This window comes from Chelonoidis abingdonii, chromosome 1 (genome assembly GCF_003597395.2).
Source record: "Chelonoidis abingdonii isolate Lonesome George chromosome 1, CheloAbing_2.0, whole genome shotgun sequence".
NCBI lineage: Eukaryota > Metazoa > Chordata > Testudines > Testudinidae > Chelonoidis > Chelonoidis abingdonii.
The window spans coordinates 107,277,133-107,295,031 of record NC_133769.1 but is presented as its reverse complement, the minus strand read 5'-3'; the positions used below and the strand labels follow the sequence as shown (position 1 = coordinate 107,295,031).

Genomic DNA, 17,899 nt, shown 5'->3' with positions numbered 1-17,899 from the left:
GCTACTGCTCTCGTTGGGGAGGAGTACAGAAACCGATTTAAAGAGCCCTTTATATCGATATAAAGGGTCTCATTGTGTGGACGGGTACAGCATTAAATCGGTTTAAAGCTGCTAAAATCGGTTTAAACGCGTGGTGTAGACCAGGCCTGAGATACTAGTCTCATCTACTGCACCAAACAAAATTTGTTTGTTTTTAATGGAGAATTATGAGGAACATCTTTGCTTAGTGTTTTCAACCTCTGAGGAGTGCACTAAGCATTTTTTCTTGTTTTTTGGCACAATAGAAATTCTGCAATAAGAATAATTCTAGCCTTTTTTTTGCTATCCATTAATTTCTATTAGAATCTAATAAACCCTACTCACATGGGAGAACAGTATTTGTGATTCCAAGAACCACCTAAACAGCTCTTTTAGGGCCAAATCCTGTGAGTCTCAAGGCACCCTCAAATCCCAGTGATGTGGGGATTTAACACTGAATGCTCTCAAAACAATGAGTAAACCTGGGATAGTCAAAGGCTGGTATAATGTCTTGCTAAAAATTTTGATGGATTTGGGGCAAGAAAAACTTGCTCTTACCTGAGAGATAGTCAAGAGATTTTTCATGGTTGAATAAAACGATACTTTGGTTTGGTCAAGGCAAATGACATTTTGCCATTCCTTCTTTCTCTTTCCTTTTAAACCTCTTTCAACCACCCCTTCCTATTTTTTCCACAAAGGGTGAGGAAAAGATTTCCTCCTTTTTATCTCTCTCTATCTCTCTCTCTCCACTCTTTTTTTTCCTTCTCCAAAGGATATCTTGATTGGTTGGCCAGAAAATAAAAACATGTGTTTGTTGTTACTGATGTAGTCTTTTAAATTCTATTATGCTATCTCAGTGTATAAAAACCCACTCTGAGCATTTTTACTGACTAAGTGTTGGCAGTTCTGTCTATATGGAGAGGCTGGAGGGAGATCTGGAGTAGATTATCAGATGTAACTTTTTAGAAATAAATAGAAGGGCATACATTAGTAACAATTAATACAAGGGAAAAAATGGGCTTCTCAGTGGCATATCGTAAACAAACTAAATAAAATGCTTTTTTTAAAAGGTACAAGAAGACCAAGTGAGAGCATATGCTAACTAATCTGGCCCTTTGAGCCCCACATATGCCTCCAGCATACCACAAAATGAGGCATCCAAGCCCATTGTCCTGACCGCTTTTGGGAGTGGCTGTGGCAGGGGATCCCTCTCGTCTTCTAGCAAGGGAGGGGAAACTTCATGATCTCCCTTTTCTCCACATAGGAGCACAGCAGGACCCTCTTGTCTCTGGGGGCAGCAGTTCTACCCCATAGTACAGCTGTTGGGGTATATCTTCTTCAGTGGATCTTGGGACTTAATATCATATTGAAATGAAAAGGGCAGTTCAAATCTCTAAGAACTATTGTTTCATGCTATCTACAGACTCAGGCAGTCATCACTGTATCAAATATACTCAGGTGGACAATTATTTTATTTAGGGTTTTGAAGTGCACAGTTGGAAATGACTTACACAGGGTGTAATGCAGAGGAGAACTAGACCTTGAGACTAAGAGCCAAGACCCAATGAAGTAAATAGACAAATGGCTTTTTGTCAGGCCCCTAGTGTTGAAGTCCTAAAGTGTGCAAGCTTGAAACGATCGCAGTGGACATTACCCATGACATGTGAATCGTTATGTTCTTATAAACTTTCAGAGCTGACTTGCCTCACTGAGGCCTGTGAAAGTAAAAAAGAAATCCTTGTTGTTTCTTTGACTACTTTGATGTTCTATGTACTGGTTCTGTCATGTAGATGAAATATCTTAGTCAGCTCTGCGCAAATTGTAACTCATCCATGTTACCATGAAGAACATGGGAAAGATCTGTAATATTTTTGACTATTGTGTGACCCTCTGGATGATTGATGGTTAATGTGTTGCTTCCTAAGGATAAGTGAGGGTTATTTCTGTCTTAGGTGGTTTTGCACATCTGCAGGAATCAAAGTCAGTAGTGTTAACCTAATAACTAATGTCTGACAATATAAATGTCAACGCCTTTGAGGTTTTGTCCCTGTCCAAATGGGGCACAACATCTGCTAGCTTAGAAGAGGGAAAGAGTCCTCCAGGCTGGAAACCTTAAACCAGTGATATTCAGACTGAGGCTTGAAAGCCGCAAGTGGTTTAATGTGTCTCCTGTGTCTCTTTGCAGCACATGATATTAAAACACTGTGATTTAATTATTAACCAATGTAAGTTATTAACCAGTCAGGATGCTTTTTCTATGTTATTCACCAACTGTAGAATACTTGGTCAGTCATTTTGCTGTGAGAATTATACAATAAAAGCTTCTTTATCCAGCATTTTGGGGGAATGGGGAGGGGTGCCTGTAAGTGAAAAATTCCGGTTAACTAAGAGGGAAGGAGTTTGGGTACAGGAGGGGGTTCAGGGTTGGGATAGGTGAGGGAGTGTGGGATGTGGGCTCTGGGAGGGAGTCTGTGAGAGGAGGCTTGAGGCAGGGGTTTGGAGCGTGGGAGGGGGCTCGGAGTGCCAGATCCAGGGGGTGCTCACCTCAGGAGGCTTCCTGCAAGTGGCACCTTGTCCCTGCTGCTCCTAGGCAGAGGCACGGCAGGGGGCTCCATGCGTTGCCCCCGCCCCCAGCGTTGGCTCTGCAGCTCTCATTGGCCGGGAACCAATTTCAATTGATTTCAGTTACAACAGAGAATACAAAGTGTACAGTGCTCACTTTATATTATTATTTTTTATTACAAATATTTGCACTGTAAAAATGATAAACAAAGGAAATAGTATTTTTCAATTCACCTCATACAATACATTAGTGCAGTCTCTTTATCATGAAAGTATAACTTACAAATGTAGATTTTTTTTTTGTTTGTTTGTTACGTAACTGCACTCAAAAACAGAACAATGCAAAACTTTAGAGCGTACAGGTCCACTCAGTCCTACTTCTTGTTCAGCCAATCGCTAAGACAAACAAGTTTGTTTACAGTTACGGGAGATACTGCTGCCTGCTTCTTATTTACAATGTCACCTGAATGTGGCACTTTTGTAGCTGGCATTGCAATTATTTATGTGCCAGACATGCAAAACATTCGTATGCCCCTTCATACTTTGGACACCATTCCAAAGGACATGCTTCCATGCTGATGATACTCATTAAAAAATTGCATTAATTAAATTTGTGACTGAATTCCTTGGGGGAGAATTATGTCCCCTGCTCTGTTTTACCCACTTTCTTCCATATATTTCATGTTATAGCAGTCTTGGATGATGACACACCACATGTTGTTTGTTTTAAGAACATTTTCACTGCAGATTTGACAAAAAGGTACCAATGTGAAATTTCTAAAGATAGCCAGAGCACTCGACCCAAGGTTTAAAAATCTGAAGTGCATTCCAAAATCTGAGAGGGATGAGGTGTGGAGCATGCTTTTAGAAGTCTTAAAAGGGCAACACTCCAATGTGGAAACTACAGAACCTGAACCACCAAAAAAGAAAATCAACCTTCTGCTGGTGGCATCTGACTCAGATGATGAAAGTGAACATGTGTCTGTCTGCACTGCTTTGGATCATTATCGAGCAGAACCCTCATTAGCATGGACATATGTCCTTTGGATTGGTGGTTGAAGCATGAAGGGACATATGAATCTTCTCTGCTTCTGGCACAAACATATCTTGCGACACCAGGTACAGTGCCATGGGAACACCTGTTCTCAGTTTCAGGTAACGTAAACAAGAAACAGGCAGCATTATCTCCTGCAAATATAAACAAACTTGTTAGTCAGAGTGACTGACTGAACAAGAAGTAGGACTGAGTTGACTTGTAGGCTCTAAAGCTTTACATTGTTTTATTTTTGAGTACAGTTTTTTTGTACATAATTCTATATTTGTAAGTTCAACTTTCATAATATAGAGATTGTATTACAGTACTTGTATGAGGTAAAATTGAAAAATACCATTTCCTTTTGTTTTTTTATAGCACAAATATTTGTAATAAAAATAAATATAAAGTGAGCACTGTACTTTTTGTGTTGTGTTGTAATTGAAATCAATATATTAAAAAATGTAGAAAACATCCAAAATGTTTCCATAAATGGTATTCTATTATTGTTTAAGTGCAATTAATCACATGACAGCCCTACCTGTATGTTCTCAGTAGAGTTGTTAGTTGGCTATTCTAATTATAAAGTAATTGTCTCCTTTATTGATACCTGTCAGCCACTTTGAAGTCTGCTGAATTCTATAGCTAGAACTAAGGACAGAATTTGGTCTGCAGAATCTATATTATTGGTGATAAATTGTCCAGAAAGAACAAAGCTTGATTTAGTAGTGCTGGTAGCTGGGGAAACCATATTTTTGTATATAAACTGAGCAAATTTGATCTGGAGTCCTTGACTCCAGTGAATACGAAAATACAGCCCATAATGTCACTTTTATTCTCTTTTTATTGTTGAACAATACTTTCTGATTGATCTGTACTAATCAGCTGGGTTTCTAGCTTTGGAAGCTTGGGGTGGAAATAAATTGTCTCTAAAAATACAGCAGAGGTAGATATGATAGTGTTCTTTGTTACTGTAGAATTCCGACAACTCAGGCTATGCAGATGCTTTTAACGCATTTGGGACTTGGACAGTATATCTGTGGAAATCGTATGGCCTGTCTTTTACACTCTGTATGGAAATTATTTGGTTTTGTGAGGGAGTTGAAAATTTCAAATTTTCATTAACAAGAAGGACATAGAATAATATTGAGTGTTCTACAGTTAGACCAATTTTTAGTATATTTGACTCAAATTTTATATTGGGCTATAGGTATTTATCTCTCTCTTTGGGGGGAGGTGCTTTTTTTGAGGTTTCATTTTTTCCATTCTTTTACATAGTTTTTTTTGATGAGGAGCCTTATCCCAGTGAAAGTTGCTGGTTGACTCTTCAAAGGAAATAGTGGGCTCATCTTGTTCATAGCTTGTGTAAGGGATGATTTGGCTCTAGGCAAATACTCGCTATGACAGCAGCTCAAAATGGTAAACCGATGCTACCAAATGTGAAGGCAAACGAAAAATCTCTTACAGAGAGGCTTAGGCTGATGGGCTTTTAAAAGGCTTAAATATGCGGCTCTCTAAAAGAGACCAGTCAAAAAAATCAAACATATTCATTTTAGAATGCCTCAAGTCACTGTTAAATAAAATGTTTCTAGAACTAGTTTATATATAATTACAAAATATCATAAACAATTTATTTCACCTTGGTTGTGTTGTGTTAACTTTCCTCGTAGTTTAGGTAATTCTTGATTAATTTTACCTTTTAAGTTAAACTGGGAGTAAGGGAGAGAGGGGGAAACAATGATACCCAAGACTTTTTATTTTACCGATAATAATGAAGTTTAAAATAATTTTCTAAACAAACATTAAAAATTAAAAGTAGTGTCATTCACCCTTTATAGATGAAGCAACCCTTAATCAGGTCCCAGTTCGCTTGTACCTACAAGGATGACCTGATGACTGAGAAGAAGGGTCAGCACTTCTTCAGTAGGAGCCAAATCCCAACTTGCGTACATCCAGCACCAAAACAAATGCTTTCTCTCTGTTTAGAAGCTGAGACTTTTTCAGGTAAACTGAATTATGTTTGAGTGAATGAGAAATTTTTATTTCTGATTTTTCAGGTCTTATACCTGTTGATTTGTATCAAATAGACTACTACAGCAATCTTTATTAAAAGTCAAATGTAAAGGATTTTTTTCAAGGAAAAACAAAACTGAGGGTTTAATAGCTTTGCACAAGTTACAATCAGTAAAAACCGATCTAAAATATTTTTTAGTCTTTGCTATGTGAGATAAGTGCTTTGAAATTAGCAGTATAGATTGTAAATAATTTATTATTTACTGCCATCATAATCCCCAAATAAATTTTAACCAACAGTATGTCAGGTTTTCTTTTTACCTATTTTACGGAGATGACATAGTGCTTGAGGGAAATTTATATATTGAATGGGAAAATTATGACTAATTGTTAATTTTACTTTTTAAACAAGAACACATTACAAGATGTGTATTATATAAATTACTATTAGGACATAAGTATATTCATCCTTTGCAACATTTTGACCTTTGTATATAAACTTATTTCCTGAAGTTGTTGATGGTTACATTTATGCATGCATTTTAAAATTTAATGATGAAGTGTCTATGTTTAGGTGTGTTTATAGTTGTTGGCTAGCTGATGGCCAGTCAAATTATTATTATTCATTTTATTTAAGAAAGCACTCTCTTTCTAAAATACATGACCTTTATGCCCTTTAAATCCTAGGACTATCCTGGCTAACTACTTTAGGAGTAATAACTTTTTTTTCCTTCCTAAAATATTTTATTCTCTTACACAATAGAAGGTGTAAAGTCACCTCCTGAAAGACCAGCACTTGGAACCAGTTCTGAAAATGTTCTTCAGAACAGAAGTAAAAGTGAAAAAGTAAAAAGTTGTCAGCCAAGAAACAAGAGCTCAAAGAGGAAACACATGGCTCTGAATAGTGAGAAAGTCATCTGCAATAATGAAAATGAACCATCTCAGTACACAAATGTTAAGAGACCCAAGATATCAAACATACTACAGGAGAAATTGGACAGCAGACTAGATGGAGCACCAAAAAGCAACAAGGCTACAGCCAAAAATAAATTGATTGCTGGTCAGAAAAAGTTAACTGACTTTTTTAGACTATGAATCTTATTTTTATTTTGATGTATATAGTAAATTTACTATTCCATAATAAACATTGTACATTTTGAAAGAACAAGATAACAGGTGTATTAACACATTTTGGCTTCATAGTGTCCAAATATATGATGTTAAAGTAGGTTACATATATTATTCATTAGACAAATATAGTGACAAGTCTTTGATTTGCAGAATTGTCAGTTTCAATAACAATACATCATAACTATTACAACTAGGTTATCTAGTGAAAATGTCAATCATGTTTCCCTCTATTTTGAAATACAGATAGTAGTATTTAGATGTACATATATAGCAATACCAAAAGCACAGTAACTCCAAGTTTTATTAAACTGGCAACCAATGCTTCTTTAGAGAGGAGGCCAACAGTTTTCAAACTTGCCAACAAGGTCGATAGACTCTTCCCAACATACACCTGAGCACTGAAGAAAAAAAATCATTTTTTACTCTTTTTATATTCTAAGTTGAAATATTTTTTCTGTGGAAAAATACAGACCTACTTACTGTCAAAATCTCTCCTTCCTATAGGAAATTTAGCTGAGTTTTCTTCATCTCCAGTCTCTCTCCTTTCCTGTATTGATTCAATAGTCTGAATTTCAGTGTCAGCTGGAAAAGCCATAGATCCTTTCAATGCAAGATAAGGTAGCTGTTTTATACCTAGGTTCAGTGGCGAACCATGGCTTATGAAATTGTGTTTGGAACCTATATTCTGAAGTAAGAAAAAAAGATTTAAACAAAGGCATTATAACAGATAGTCATTTAAAAGACATACAATGCCACACATTGGGACTTTGGCTAAGAAACCTTAAAATCAAAGTGCATGTTAGAATAACGTGGATGATCATCTTAATTTCAGTTTAGTTTTTCAGTGGGATTGAAACCATCTTGGTATGTATGGCTAATCCACTTGACATTCTAAGATATATTTTTAGTACAGAATGGGCAAAATTTTCAAACGGTGGTAAAAACAGCAGACTGATATTTTCTTACAGGTTCTGACCACCTGGAATTTTGGTAAAAATCAGGTCATTTGTTTAGTTTCCCAAACTCAGATTTAGATGACTAAAATTAGATACCTATATTTGAAAACTTAGCATTCAGTAATTGCATGATCTTGTAACTGAAACCATCCACCACAACATTCTTTTAAACTGTAAGCTTTTAACCCTTTTAAAAGGACTATAAATTGAGCTTTTATTCATGTTTTCGTGTTCAATAAAAAATGGAAACTCACTAAGAATTTTGGGTTTCTGTCTTCCTCTTCATCCAGAAAGCTGCTGTCCTCCATCTTGTAGTGCGCAAGAGTAGGTGTAGTCTCTGTCTTCTCTGTTTTACCTCCATTCCAAAGAGCTTCTCCTATATTGAGCGCATTTAGTATCATATCATCATCATCTACCTTTCGCATGGACTTCGAAATTGAAAGTAAAAAACCTTGAGAAAAGAGAGAAAAAATTAGTATTAACACGTAGGATGAAATATGCATTCTTAGTTGTTTAATGTTTGCATAGAAGTTAAGCAGCTTTCAGATATATTTAAGAAAGGTGTCCCTTGTAAATTAATGTGTTCTCCAATCATGTCTACCTTTATATATTTTACAGATTGAATAGAAGCCACTTCAATTGCTTATGAGTTCACCCTGTATAAATGACTCATTGTAAAGAGGCTAACCTTTTGAATAGTGCTTGTAATGCCATATATTGGTTAGAACTACTTAAGTATGGGTATTTTTTACCATGGATTATTAGCTCCTTTGTAGACTTTTAGAACAGTGCAGATTAGTAGTTCCTTTTAATGGATCAGTTTTAGCAAAATTCACAGGATACCATAATCTCTACACATGCTCTTTTTAAATTAGGCTTTACTTTTCACTTAGGGAAGTTTTAGAAAAGAACTATTACACATGTAAGAAGGAGGGTCAGCAAAGTAATTTATTTTGTTTTAAATCCTGGTCTTCTCTATTTTAAAGTGGAATTGATTTTCAAATCTTCTTTTTAAGAAACAAGTTGGAAAAAAAACTTTGAAGGTAGCAATGGTTTAAAATACTACCATTGCCTTAATGCAGGCAAAGCTGAATCCTTTAACTTGTGTCCAGCAAATTGTATACCTTTTTATCTGAAGATATAGCTGGCAATCCTCACTCATTGCTGATGCATGTACTTGTCAGGGTTTGGAGGCAGTTTCCCATCTGAAAGGATCAGTGCCGCAAACGCCAATAGGTCAGTACCCAGATCATAATTTCAGATGTTCCTCCCTCTCCCACTCTGAATAGAAACTTCAATTTTTGCCTCAAAGAGTCTTCCAGATTTAATGTCCCTTTATCCCCTCCTGTGTTTAGAAACATGATAAAGGTGTATGGAAGGAAATTTCTGTGGCGATTCCTCCACATTTTGCTGTTTGAGGGGCAGCATTTGTCCCCCCATGGGGAAAGTGTATGAGGTCTGCCCAGACCTAGCAGATCGCTAAGGGATCTATTTGATGCCAGGGCCATCTGCATAGTAACCGTGTACCTCTGCACTAGTTCTGACTTCCATTTATCTACCCTGTGAGGATCTGTGGGTCCTGAACCTGGGCCCATAGGCCACTGCTGCATCCCCAACACCACTGGATGGCTATAGTAATGACAGGAGAATTGGGAGCTCTAAGGCCTCGCACTCCACCAAACAGAGTCCCTTATTGGCCTGGTTACACTATTTAAGCTAGAAAGAGAAACAGGAAGTTGTCTGTGCAACAAGATGGATTCTGGGTTACTGCTGCTACAGACCCTCTTGTTCAATACCTGACTTTCAGTCTCGTCTCCAGTTCCTGACTTCAACCTTGCCCTGTACCTGGCATCCGCCCTCAGCCTCATTCTGGTCACGGAACCCTGTCAGCCTGTTTTTTGACTGCTCCAGCTCCGACCTTATGCTACTGACCTTCAGCTTTGGCTCTTTTTCCTGTTTGACCCCAGTTCTGACTTTTGCCCTTGGTCCCATGGTTCCTGTCTTTGGACTGCCCATTAGCCTATGGTTCCTGAACACTGCACTGAATGGCAGGCTGGCCTGCCTATGTCCAGGTCATTGTGCCAGTCTTCCGCAGGCTCTGACACACACCCATACTCCAGTCTTTAAGAGGTATCTGCATGCACATGGCACTCAGCTAGTCAGAGCAACTTACCTAGGGTGACCAGATGAGAGGGAGAAAATATTGGGACACGGGTGCGGGGGAGGCAGTCTGCTGGCAGAGGAGGGGGAAAAAAAAGCCAAGTGCTGCCAGCGGAACAAAATATCGGGACAAATTGTGTCCCAACCAAAGATTGGTCGGGACTCGGGACAAACACCTAAATATCAGGACGGTCCCGATTTTATCGGGATATCTGGTCACCCTAAACTTACCAGACCATCAGGAAACTGTCCATGAAACTGAGTAAAGAAAAAAATGAGCACTTCCCCTTTCCCAATTTCTTTAATATTTACTTCCTCTTGTAATTCTACTTTTTATTTAGCTAAAATTCACTTTTGCATCAAACCGCTATTGTGATTTCTTGCACTAACCCTTCTTCTCTGTCAGCAGATATCTTCTCTCCACCACTGACTGGCACCAAGGAGAGACCTGGACCAGTGCCTACTTCTGTTTCAGACAATTATAATAAATATCATTAGAGGTTCATGAAAACTTACTTCAAAATAGAAGTTTACCAAATGCTTTCAATTCTCAATCAAACAACAAAATTCATGTTTTGGATCAGTTTGAACCAGTTTGATCAAAATAGCAGGCTCTCTTTGCTCTCTTGTGGCCAGCATGAAATCCTAGAGCTATAATCCATCCTTGGATGGCTGAGGGAGGAAGGAAGATAAGCTTTGGTTTAGGTTGAGCCTTTTTAAGAAAATAAAAAAAACACTTATCTGTGAGTTGGGAAGGGCACTTTTCTTCCCACATTGTTGTTACTGAGGACTCTGCAGTTGCTATTGTTTGGGGAGAAAGTCCTATTATCTAAAAGTCATGGGGTATGCTGTCACCAAATGAATGCCAATTTTTTCGGGTAGGCTAAAAGACCTAAGACCTCCTCCTTGCTAAAACAAAGCTGTCAGTTGAGAGAAGATCGAAAATACAGCCCTTGGCCCCTTTTAAAATTTAGCGGTGTCTGTCTGATAGTTGAAGAAAATGAAACATGCTCAGTACGGTCTCCAACTCACATTACAAAAAGCACAGTTGCTATTTATGGCTGTAGTATCAGGTAAAGTCCATAAATTGTGGTCAGTACAGATCGTAGAGAGTATACTTGGCTTTTTCAGATTTGGAGTAGCTTCCATGGCTGCAGAGACTGAGCACAAGGTAGCTTCTGTCAGTCTACAGCCTCACAAATTCAATAGGTGCATCTGTGTCCAATGCATCTAGGTGTTCACAATCTAAATAAAATGCATATTTTTCCTTTTAGGCTTCAAATACTCCACTTTTGGCAGAAAACTAAAATCTTTTAAATTACGACAACTAAGTTCATATTATAAATTGCTGCCTAAAATCTTGTCTGTTATCAAATGACCTTTTCTTTTCATGTTTAATATTAACATAGTTCTTCTCAGTACCGCTTACATCAGTAATTTACAATTATTTTGAGTAACTCCTCCTGCTTTTACATGGAATCGTGTTACTGTGAAATCAGACTTAATCTAAAATCTAATGTGAAATGCAAAAGTAAATAAATTTGGTCGATGACGCTTAATATAGCTGGAACTTATCTTTTATTCTGTTTGCATGCCTGTAAAAATAAATATTTGATAGACCTTTTGTTTCAGTAAGTTAGTTTATTGACTCTTAATGTTCATTTCTGAGCTTTTGAGTCTAATAAGCACTGTCTGTTTCTGAACAATAAATAAAACCAGGTAAATTTTTTCTGTTTTGTACAGGGTTTTTTTTAAGACTTAAGTGAAATGAAAAGCAATATATAGTATAGTGTGACATACTATTGAATGAATATTTAAATATTGAAAAATTACTGAATTTTAGACTGTAGTGCCAAAATCCCTGTTCAGTGATCATTTCTACACTAGTATACTATTTTTCAGTTATCCTTCCTTAGCCACCAACATTGGGGTTTGCTCCATATTTAGAGTTAATGGTCTGTTTTATAGAATCATGATTTTACTAAACTCTAGTATGCTATGGAAAATTTTCTTTTCACTTAATATTTTCCTCTTAAGTTATATTTTATTTCAGTTTTACCAACACTTCTCAACTTTTTTTTTTTTTTAAATGGCAGTTGCTGCCTCTTGTTAGTGCCATCTAAATTCTGCTGTGGCACTATGTTCTGGATGAAGTTCATCTCTGTGCAAAGAGCCCAGGATAAGGCCTATTTTTTCCACAGGACTTGTTCTGTACCCCTGCATGTGGGTGAATTTGACCTTACAAGTACCTACTCTTTTCCCCAAGACATTTCTCAATTAGCTTGACTTCTTTAAGCAATCATATTAAACGATAACCATATCTCTCTTAGTGTGTTTAAATGTGCAAACATATTTTTCTATAATATATATAGTACTGTATGTGCATATGTAAATAGTATTTTAGCAGCAGAAGCTATCCTAGGTAGAAAATCAATTGCAGAAATTTAAAATAAAACAGCACTTTTAAATTGTTGAACAGGTACATAGCTGCAAGAAGATTTTTACCTAGTATTTTGTACCTTTTATTCGGATGGCTATATTTCAGTTATATACAGACAACATCCTCATAAAATCAGAACCTACTCAACTTTCAGACTGAGAACCAAATGTCTTGAGGTTCAAAAGTTTGCCTAAAAACACTTCATAATGTATCTGTTCAATTTCTGTAATGCTGTTACTGTGCAGAGGAAGCAAGGGAGATATTTTGACTCCTACAATGCTGTAAATAGGTGGAGCAGTTGAATGTGTGTGTGACTGTTATAGGTGGTTTTGAGATAATCAGGTGTCTTGAAGTAATATAACGGCATGTTCTTTCCTTGACGTTTATAACTAAAGATGTTGTTAGTGATCATGAAATTATCAGTTCCTTAGAAAATCCACCTAAATATTTTGACGCAACTATGTATTGCAGCAATAAATTCCACAGTTTTGAGTATAAGCTGTGTGAAGTAGTATTTGCTTAAATTTATGCTGGTCAGCTTTGTAATATTGGACAGAGTAAAAGCAAAAGACTAGTACTGTTAAGTGTAGATCTGGATGTCTTTTGTTCAGCACTGAAGGAAAATAGTAAAAACTGAATAGTATGCAGTGTACTGCATTTGCCTGCAGGTGTTGCCAACAGAAGCTTCAAAAGGGTATTCAAGTGTTTTCTGCCACTCATTATTCTTAAGAGGAATTTGAAGATCTCAACCAGAGGGTATAAAACTTGGTGTACACATTTCTTTCTGAATGAAGAAATTGTACAGTAAGAGAGAGACAATTATTGGGTTATGTCATTTATTGAATTTTTCTTAACTTGCTCTTCCTAGGCATGATTACTACAGGAGAAACTCCATAGTTGGGTAAAAATGGAGGAGGCTTCAACTACAGGAAAGTTTTCTGAGCTCGATTCTGAAGCAAGCACAGAACAAGTATACCATTATCTTGCACCTTCCCCAACACACACCACGACCATCATGAAGCAGTTTTGATGGGTGTTATCCTTATTTGTTTTAGGTCTCAGAAATTCAAACCATCTTGCTATAAAATTGTACAATCCACAAATTTTGCAGATAGTCAAGCCAAAGGGTCTGGTTTGGCTCTATGAGCCAAAACATGAGCTGAGCCATTTGAGCTGACTAGCCAAATACAAAAGAAAATACATAAGTTGAATATATAAATATATATAACATCACAGTGGCTGACAGGGAATAATGAGAAAAGTATTTAACTATCTTGACTTTTTCTTGGCTCATTTTTATTTATGGGTGAATAGCTGAATCAGAACCAGATTGTAACTTTCAATAATTTTCCTATCTCTAGTTTCTTGACATTTAAAAGTAGAAATTTGTGGGTCTTATTTCTCAACTATTATAGAGATCTTAGAGAGGATTTTTTTATTTACACTTCCCCATGCCTTTGCATTAAATCATACTTACCAGCCTTTTCATCCATCTTCTGGAACAATCCACAAATGTCTCCTCAGAACCTGAGGAGATGATGCCCAAGATCCTGCTAGTGGACAAGTCAATATCATCCAGTACTTCATCTGACAGACAAGCTACACCAAAAACTGTCACAAAGAAGACTGCACCAAAAAGGAACCAGTTACCATCACTTCGGCACAAAAGATGACTCCAATATCAACAGCATCAAAACAGGAACTAATCACCTCTGGTGTTGAAGTTTGGCATCAAAAGAGGCTGGTCTGAATGCAGAGGCACCACGTAGAGCTTGGTGTCCTCCTATAATGACAGACCATCCAAAAACCTCTGGAGAGAAATCAATCAGGCCTCATACAGTGTTGAGGGCTAGGGATAAGGAGCAGCCTACAGTGACACAAATCATGAATCTGGTCATGCACCTCTCAGCATCAACAGAGAATGAGCCGGGGAGAACTGGAACCACCACCATTGGTGCTAAAACACCTGCCAGTATCTGTGATGGAGGCCCATTATTAGTACCAGTGGGCAAAGGTTCTTTACAAGCAATTCCTATCTCAAACCTGACAAACTCACTCCATCTAATACACTACTTTCCTGGTATTTATCCAGGAAATGTAGTAGGTGAGGTCTCTACTGAAAGCTTGTAACTTAACGATATTCATAATCATTGTGAGATGTGTGTATGGGAAATATTTTAGGAATAATGTAACTATATTGAAAACTGTGCTTTATGGTCTTGGAACAAGTTAGTCACCAGAAAATCGTGTGTCTCAGTGATGCTCCATTCAAGTGGGAAAGAGTTGTCGCCCTTCCCTAGAACTGCTGATGAAATGCAAGGTTAAATTGTCTACCCTTGCCTCATCCCAGAACAGCAAATGGGAAACTATTAAAGACAACTGCAAACAATCAAAACCCCTTGAAGTTAATAGGAACATTATAACAGGGTGGAAATGACCCTGTCTGTGAATAAAGACAAAAGACTGATTCAGTATATCAGGGTTGAAAAAGACACTTTGCATCCATTTACTGAGAAGACATGTTGTTGAACAAGTGTTTTTCATGAAGGATTGGAACCTGGTTCCTGTGAAGCCAGCCAGCTCTGCAACCAACTGAACTCTGAAGGGAAAACCTACTTCACTGGATAGGAAAAAGTAACTATTAAGTGTAGGCCCTACTTTGTGTTTTATGATTTTGTTTTGTGTTACAACGTTTATTTCTGTCATTCTTTTGTTTCCAGTGGAACTTCTATTTTTCTTAAATAAATCTTTTGTTTTATTATAAGTGCTCATAAGTGCTGTGTGTTATACAGTAGCAGTGTTTTAATATAAATATACTATTCCTTTGAGATCAGAGGATCTGAGATTTCTGTGAGTAGCCAGTGTCAGGGGCTAGATACCTGGCACAGGGGAATGCTTCCAGGGGACTTGTCAATCAATAAGGAAAAGAAAGGGCTGGCATAGTCCTGAGAAGAGTGGTTGAGAGGCTGTTAGGCTGCTGGTGTTAGGGAGCTAACACCTAGCTATCACAGGCAAGAAGTTCGAGGAAGGAGGTAAGAAGCTGACACACAGTCCTGGGTACCCCAAGACTCATAATAGTACCAGGACAGATGCCAGTACCAAGACCCCTATATGCTGCATCACTGCCTTTGGAGATCCACATTCCATACCATCACTGGAGCAACATTTTCCCCATATTGAAGTAGACTGAAGTAGACTCCTGGAAGGTCAGTGGTTGGTGCCATGGAAAGGTCTGCTTGCTTCCCGTACAGAGCTGCACCACCACTGGCTCATTGGGGCTGATGCTTGATTAACCAACACCCAGTGAATCAACCATACTTGTATGGTATGCAACCATGGTCCTAACTGTGTTACTGGAGTCCACCATCTCATGCATCAAGAGGCTGGTTTCACAACACATTTGAGGAAAAAGACAGGATCACTCCAAGGTATCAGGAGGAATTAGTTCCAGCAGCAGAGCAGCACCAGTGCCCCATATTGCCACCAAAGGGCCTTTTGTGATGAATTGGCTTCCTTGGCATTGGGGCCAGTGCCTGATGATGTTCAATCATTTCAGGAGGACCATGTGAAGGCTCCTGACACTCTAAAGATAGAGATCGCAGCAATATCAGCGAAATCCCATAAGCTATTTGATTTTTTGTAAGCTTCTGGTCCAGCCAGGATCGTGTTTCCCACAAATGAGGGACTGCTGGACCTTGCTAAGGCCTTATGGCATATTCTGTCCACAATGACACCTATTGTAAAGTAGGTAGAGAAGGGGTACCAAGTACTTCCAGCAGGATTTGAGTACTTACCCCAGCCAGGCTCCTTAAATCATGTCAGCAGTACAAGAGAAATCCAAGTTGAGCAAGAATACCCCAAGGTCAAGGAGGACCCCAAATGGCTCAGCTTGCATGGGAAAAATTCGTACTCCTCTGCCTCTCCAGTTGCCTGTGGCTAACACTCAGAATTCATTGACCAACTGTGACTTCCTAACCTGGAACAGAGTGGCAGCTTTCCCAGAGAAGCTCTTGCACAACAGCAGGGAGGAACTAAGAGAGATAATTAAGGAAAGTTCACTTGGGACCAAGACTACATTACAGGTGGTTACTGATTCCTCCCAGACCATAGCAAGGTCTGTGGCCAATGAGGTGAAAATACGCAGAGCATTGTGTCTCCAAGCATCAAGTATCTCAAGAGAAGTACAGACCATGATGAAGGATTTGCCCTTTGAGGGCATGGGGGCTATTTAGTGAGCAGACAGACAACATTCTACAGTCACTGAATGACTCAAAAGCTGCCCCATTCTCCCTGGAGATTTACTCCCCAGACCCATACAACAGGCTGTACTGTCCTTAATCCCAGTCGAAGTCATGGATGCCATCCTAAATATCAAGCCAAGAAAATACCATTATACAGAGGGAGCCAACCCTCCTCGTCTTCCAGAACTCACCTTGCTCCTAAACCACATCAGTAAATTTGACAGAATAGTCATGAGCCACATCCAATTCAGTCAAGTGAGTGCTACTTTCAGCAGCTGCCTTGCCCTGTTCCACCAGGCATGATCTATCATAAAATTGGACAGATGGATGTTTAGAGATCATTGCCCATGGCTACCTCATCCAACTCCCCTTTTTACTCCCTTCCCACATCATTTCCCTGCCTCTCTTCAGGGACCCTTCTCATTAGAGCCTAGTACAGTCAGGTGGCCTTGTTGTTTCATCTTGTTGATTCTGAAGAAGAAAGGGGATCTTCATTCTTTCCTTGACATGAACAGACTCAACAAATACATGAGCCATCTCAGGTTCAGGATGGTAACGCTTGCCTCCATCATCCCATCTCTTCAAGCTCAAGACTACTTTGTTGCTTTCAACTTGCAAGATGCATACTTCCATATAGCTAGTCATGGCCCACAAGACTGGCCCACAAGAAGTACCTGAGAGTCACAGTGGGATCCAAGCATTACTACTATAGGGTTTTACCCTTTGAACTTTCCATGGCACCAAGAGTCTTCAAGAAATGCCTAGCGGTGGCAGCACATTTAAGGAGACTGTGGCAGGGCCCTCCTTGGTCCTGCCTCTTCTCCATTCCAAAAACCACTCAGAAACCTTCTGGCTCAGCAATCACCAGTGCAGTTTATTTACAGCTTGCAGTCCCACCACTTTCTCACGATATACTTCTTCGGGGTTTCAGCCTTAAGGGCTTCTCAGTCCTGCAGCCAGGAGGGGAGAGTTTACCCTTCTCCTTCCACTCCCTGGCTTCCCCCCTGCTTCCTTACTCTGGCCCTGTATATAGCCCCAGGCTAATTAGGCTGGCAGCTGTTTCCCCTTCGCCAATCAGGTGCAGGTTTCTCTAGCCAGCTCCAATTTACCTCCCTTAATTGGAGCTGGGCTGACAGACGGCTGGCTCAGGAGTTTCTGATTAGCACCCTGTCACAGAGACCCATACCTCGATGATTAACTGATCAGAATCAGGTCCCAACAAGAGACTGCAATAACCTTGGGGATATATCCTTTCTTGTTTTCTCAGCTAGGACTCCATGTGATCTATGAGAAATCATCCCTCACATCATCACAGATGATAAAGTTCATAGGAGTTATAATCAAC

The 17,899-nt window shown here is 38.8% G+C and overlaps 2 protein-coding genes across 2 annotated transcripts in view; one reads left to right on the top strand and one right to left on the bottom strand.

The window, feature by feature from the left end:
• Nucleotides 1-10,703, top strand: part of PARPBP (PARP1 binding protein) — a 103,300-nt gene extending 92,597 nt beyond the window's left edge. The window contains exons 9-12 of the mRNA XM_075068860.1: nucleotides 5,452-5,617; nucleotides 6,390-6,686; nucleotides 8,898-8,949; nucleotides 10,283-10,703. Coding sequence (XP_074924961.1) covers nucleotides 5,452-5,617; nucleotides 6,390-6,686; nucleotides 8,898-8,949; nucleotides 10,283-10,358 — 591 coding nt within the window. The 3' untranslated portion in view covers nucleotides 10,359-10,703. The remainder of the gene's footprint in view (nucleotides 1-5,451; nucleotides 5,618-6,389; nucleotides 6,687-8,897; nucleotides 8,950-10,282) is intronic.
• Nucleotides 6,719-8,264, bottom strand: PMCH (pro-melanin concentrating hormone). Its single transcript, XM_032792031.2, has 3 exons — nucleotides 7,968-8,264; nucleotides 7,238-7,442; nucleotides 6,719-7,155 (listed from the first exon to the last, which is right to left on the bottom strand). Exons 1-3 carry the CDS (start codon nucleotides 8,214-8,216, stop codon nucleotides 7,106-7,108), a joined length of 504 nt encoding a protein of 167 aa, XP_032647922.1. The 5' UTR covers nucleotides 8,217-8,264; the 3' UTR covers nucleotides 6,719-7,105.
• Nucleotides 10,704-17,899: the final 7,196 nt, after the last annotated feature.

Coding starts and splice junctions, on each gene's coding strand:
- PMCH (XM_032792031.2), bottom strand. CDS start 8,216: ATGCATATTTCATCCTACGTGTTAATACTAATTTTTTCTCTCTTTTCT. Junction 7,443..7,967: donor ACAGAAACCCAAAATTCTTA/GTGAGTTTCCAT, acceptor TTCTTACTTCAG/AATATAGGTTCCAAACACAA. Junction 7,156..7,237: donor AGGAAGGAGAGATTTTGACA/GTAAGTAGGTCT, acceptor TTTTTTCTTCAG/TGCTCAGGTGTATGTTGGGA.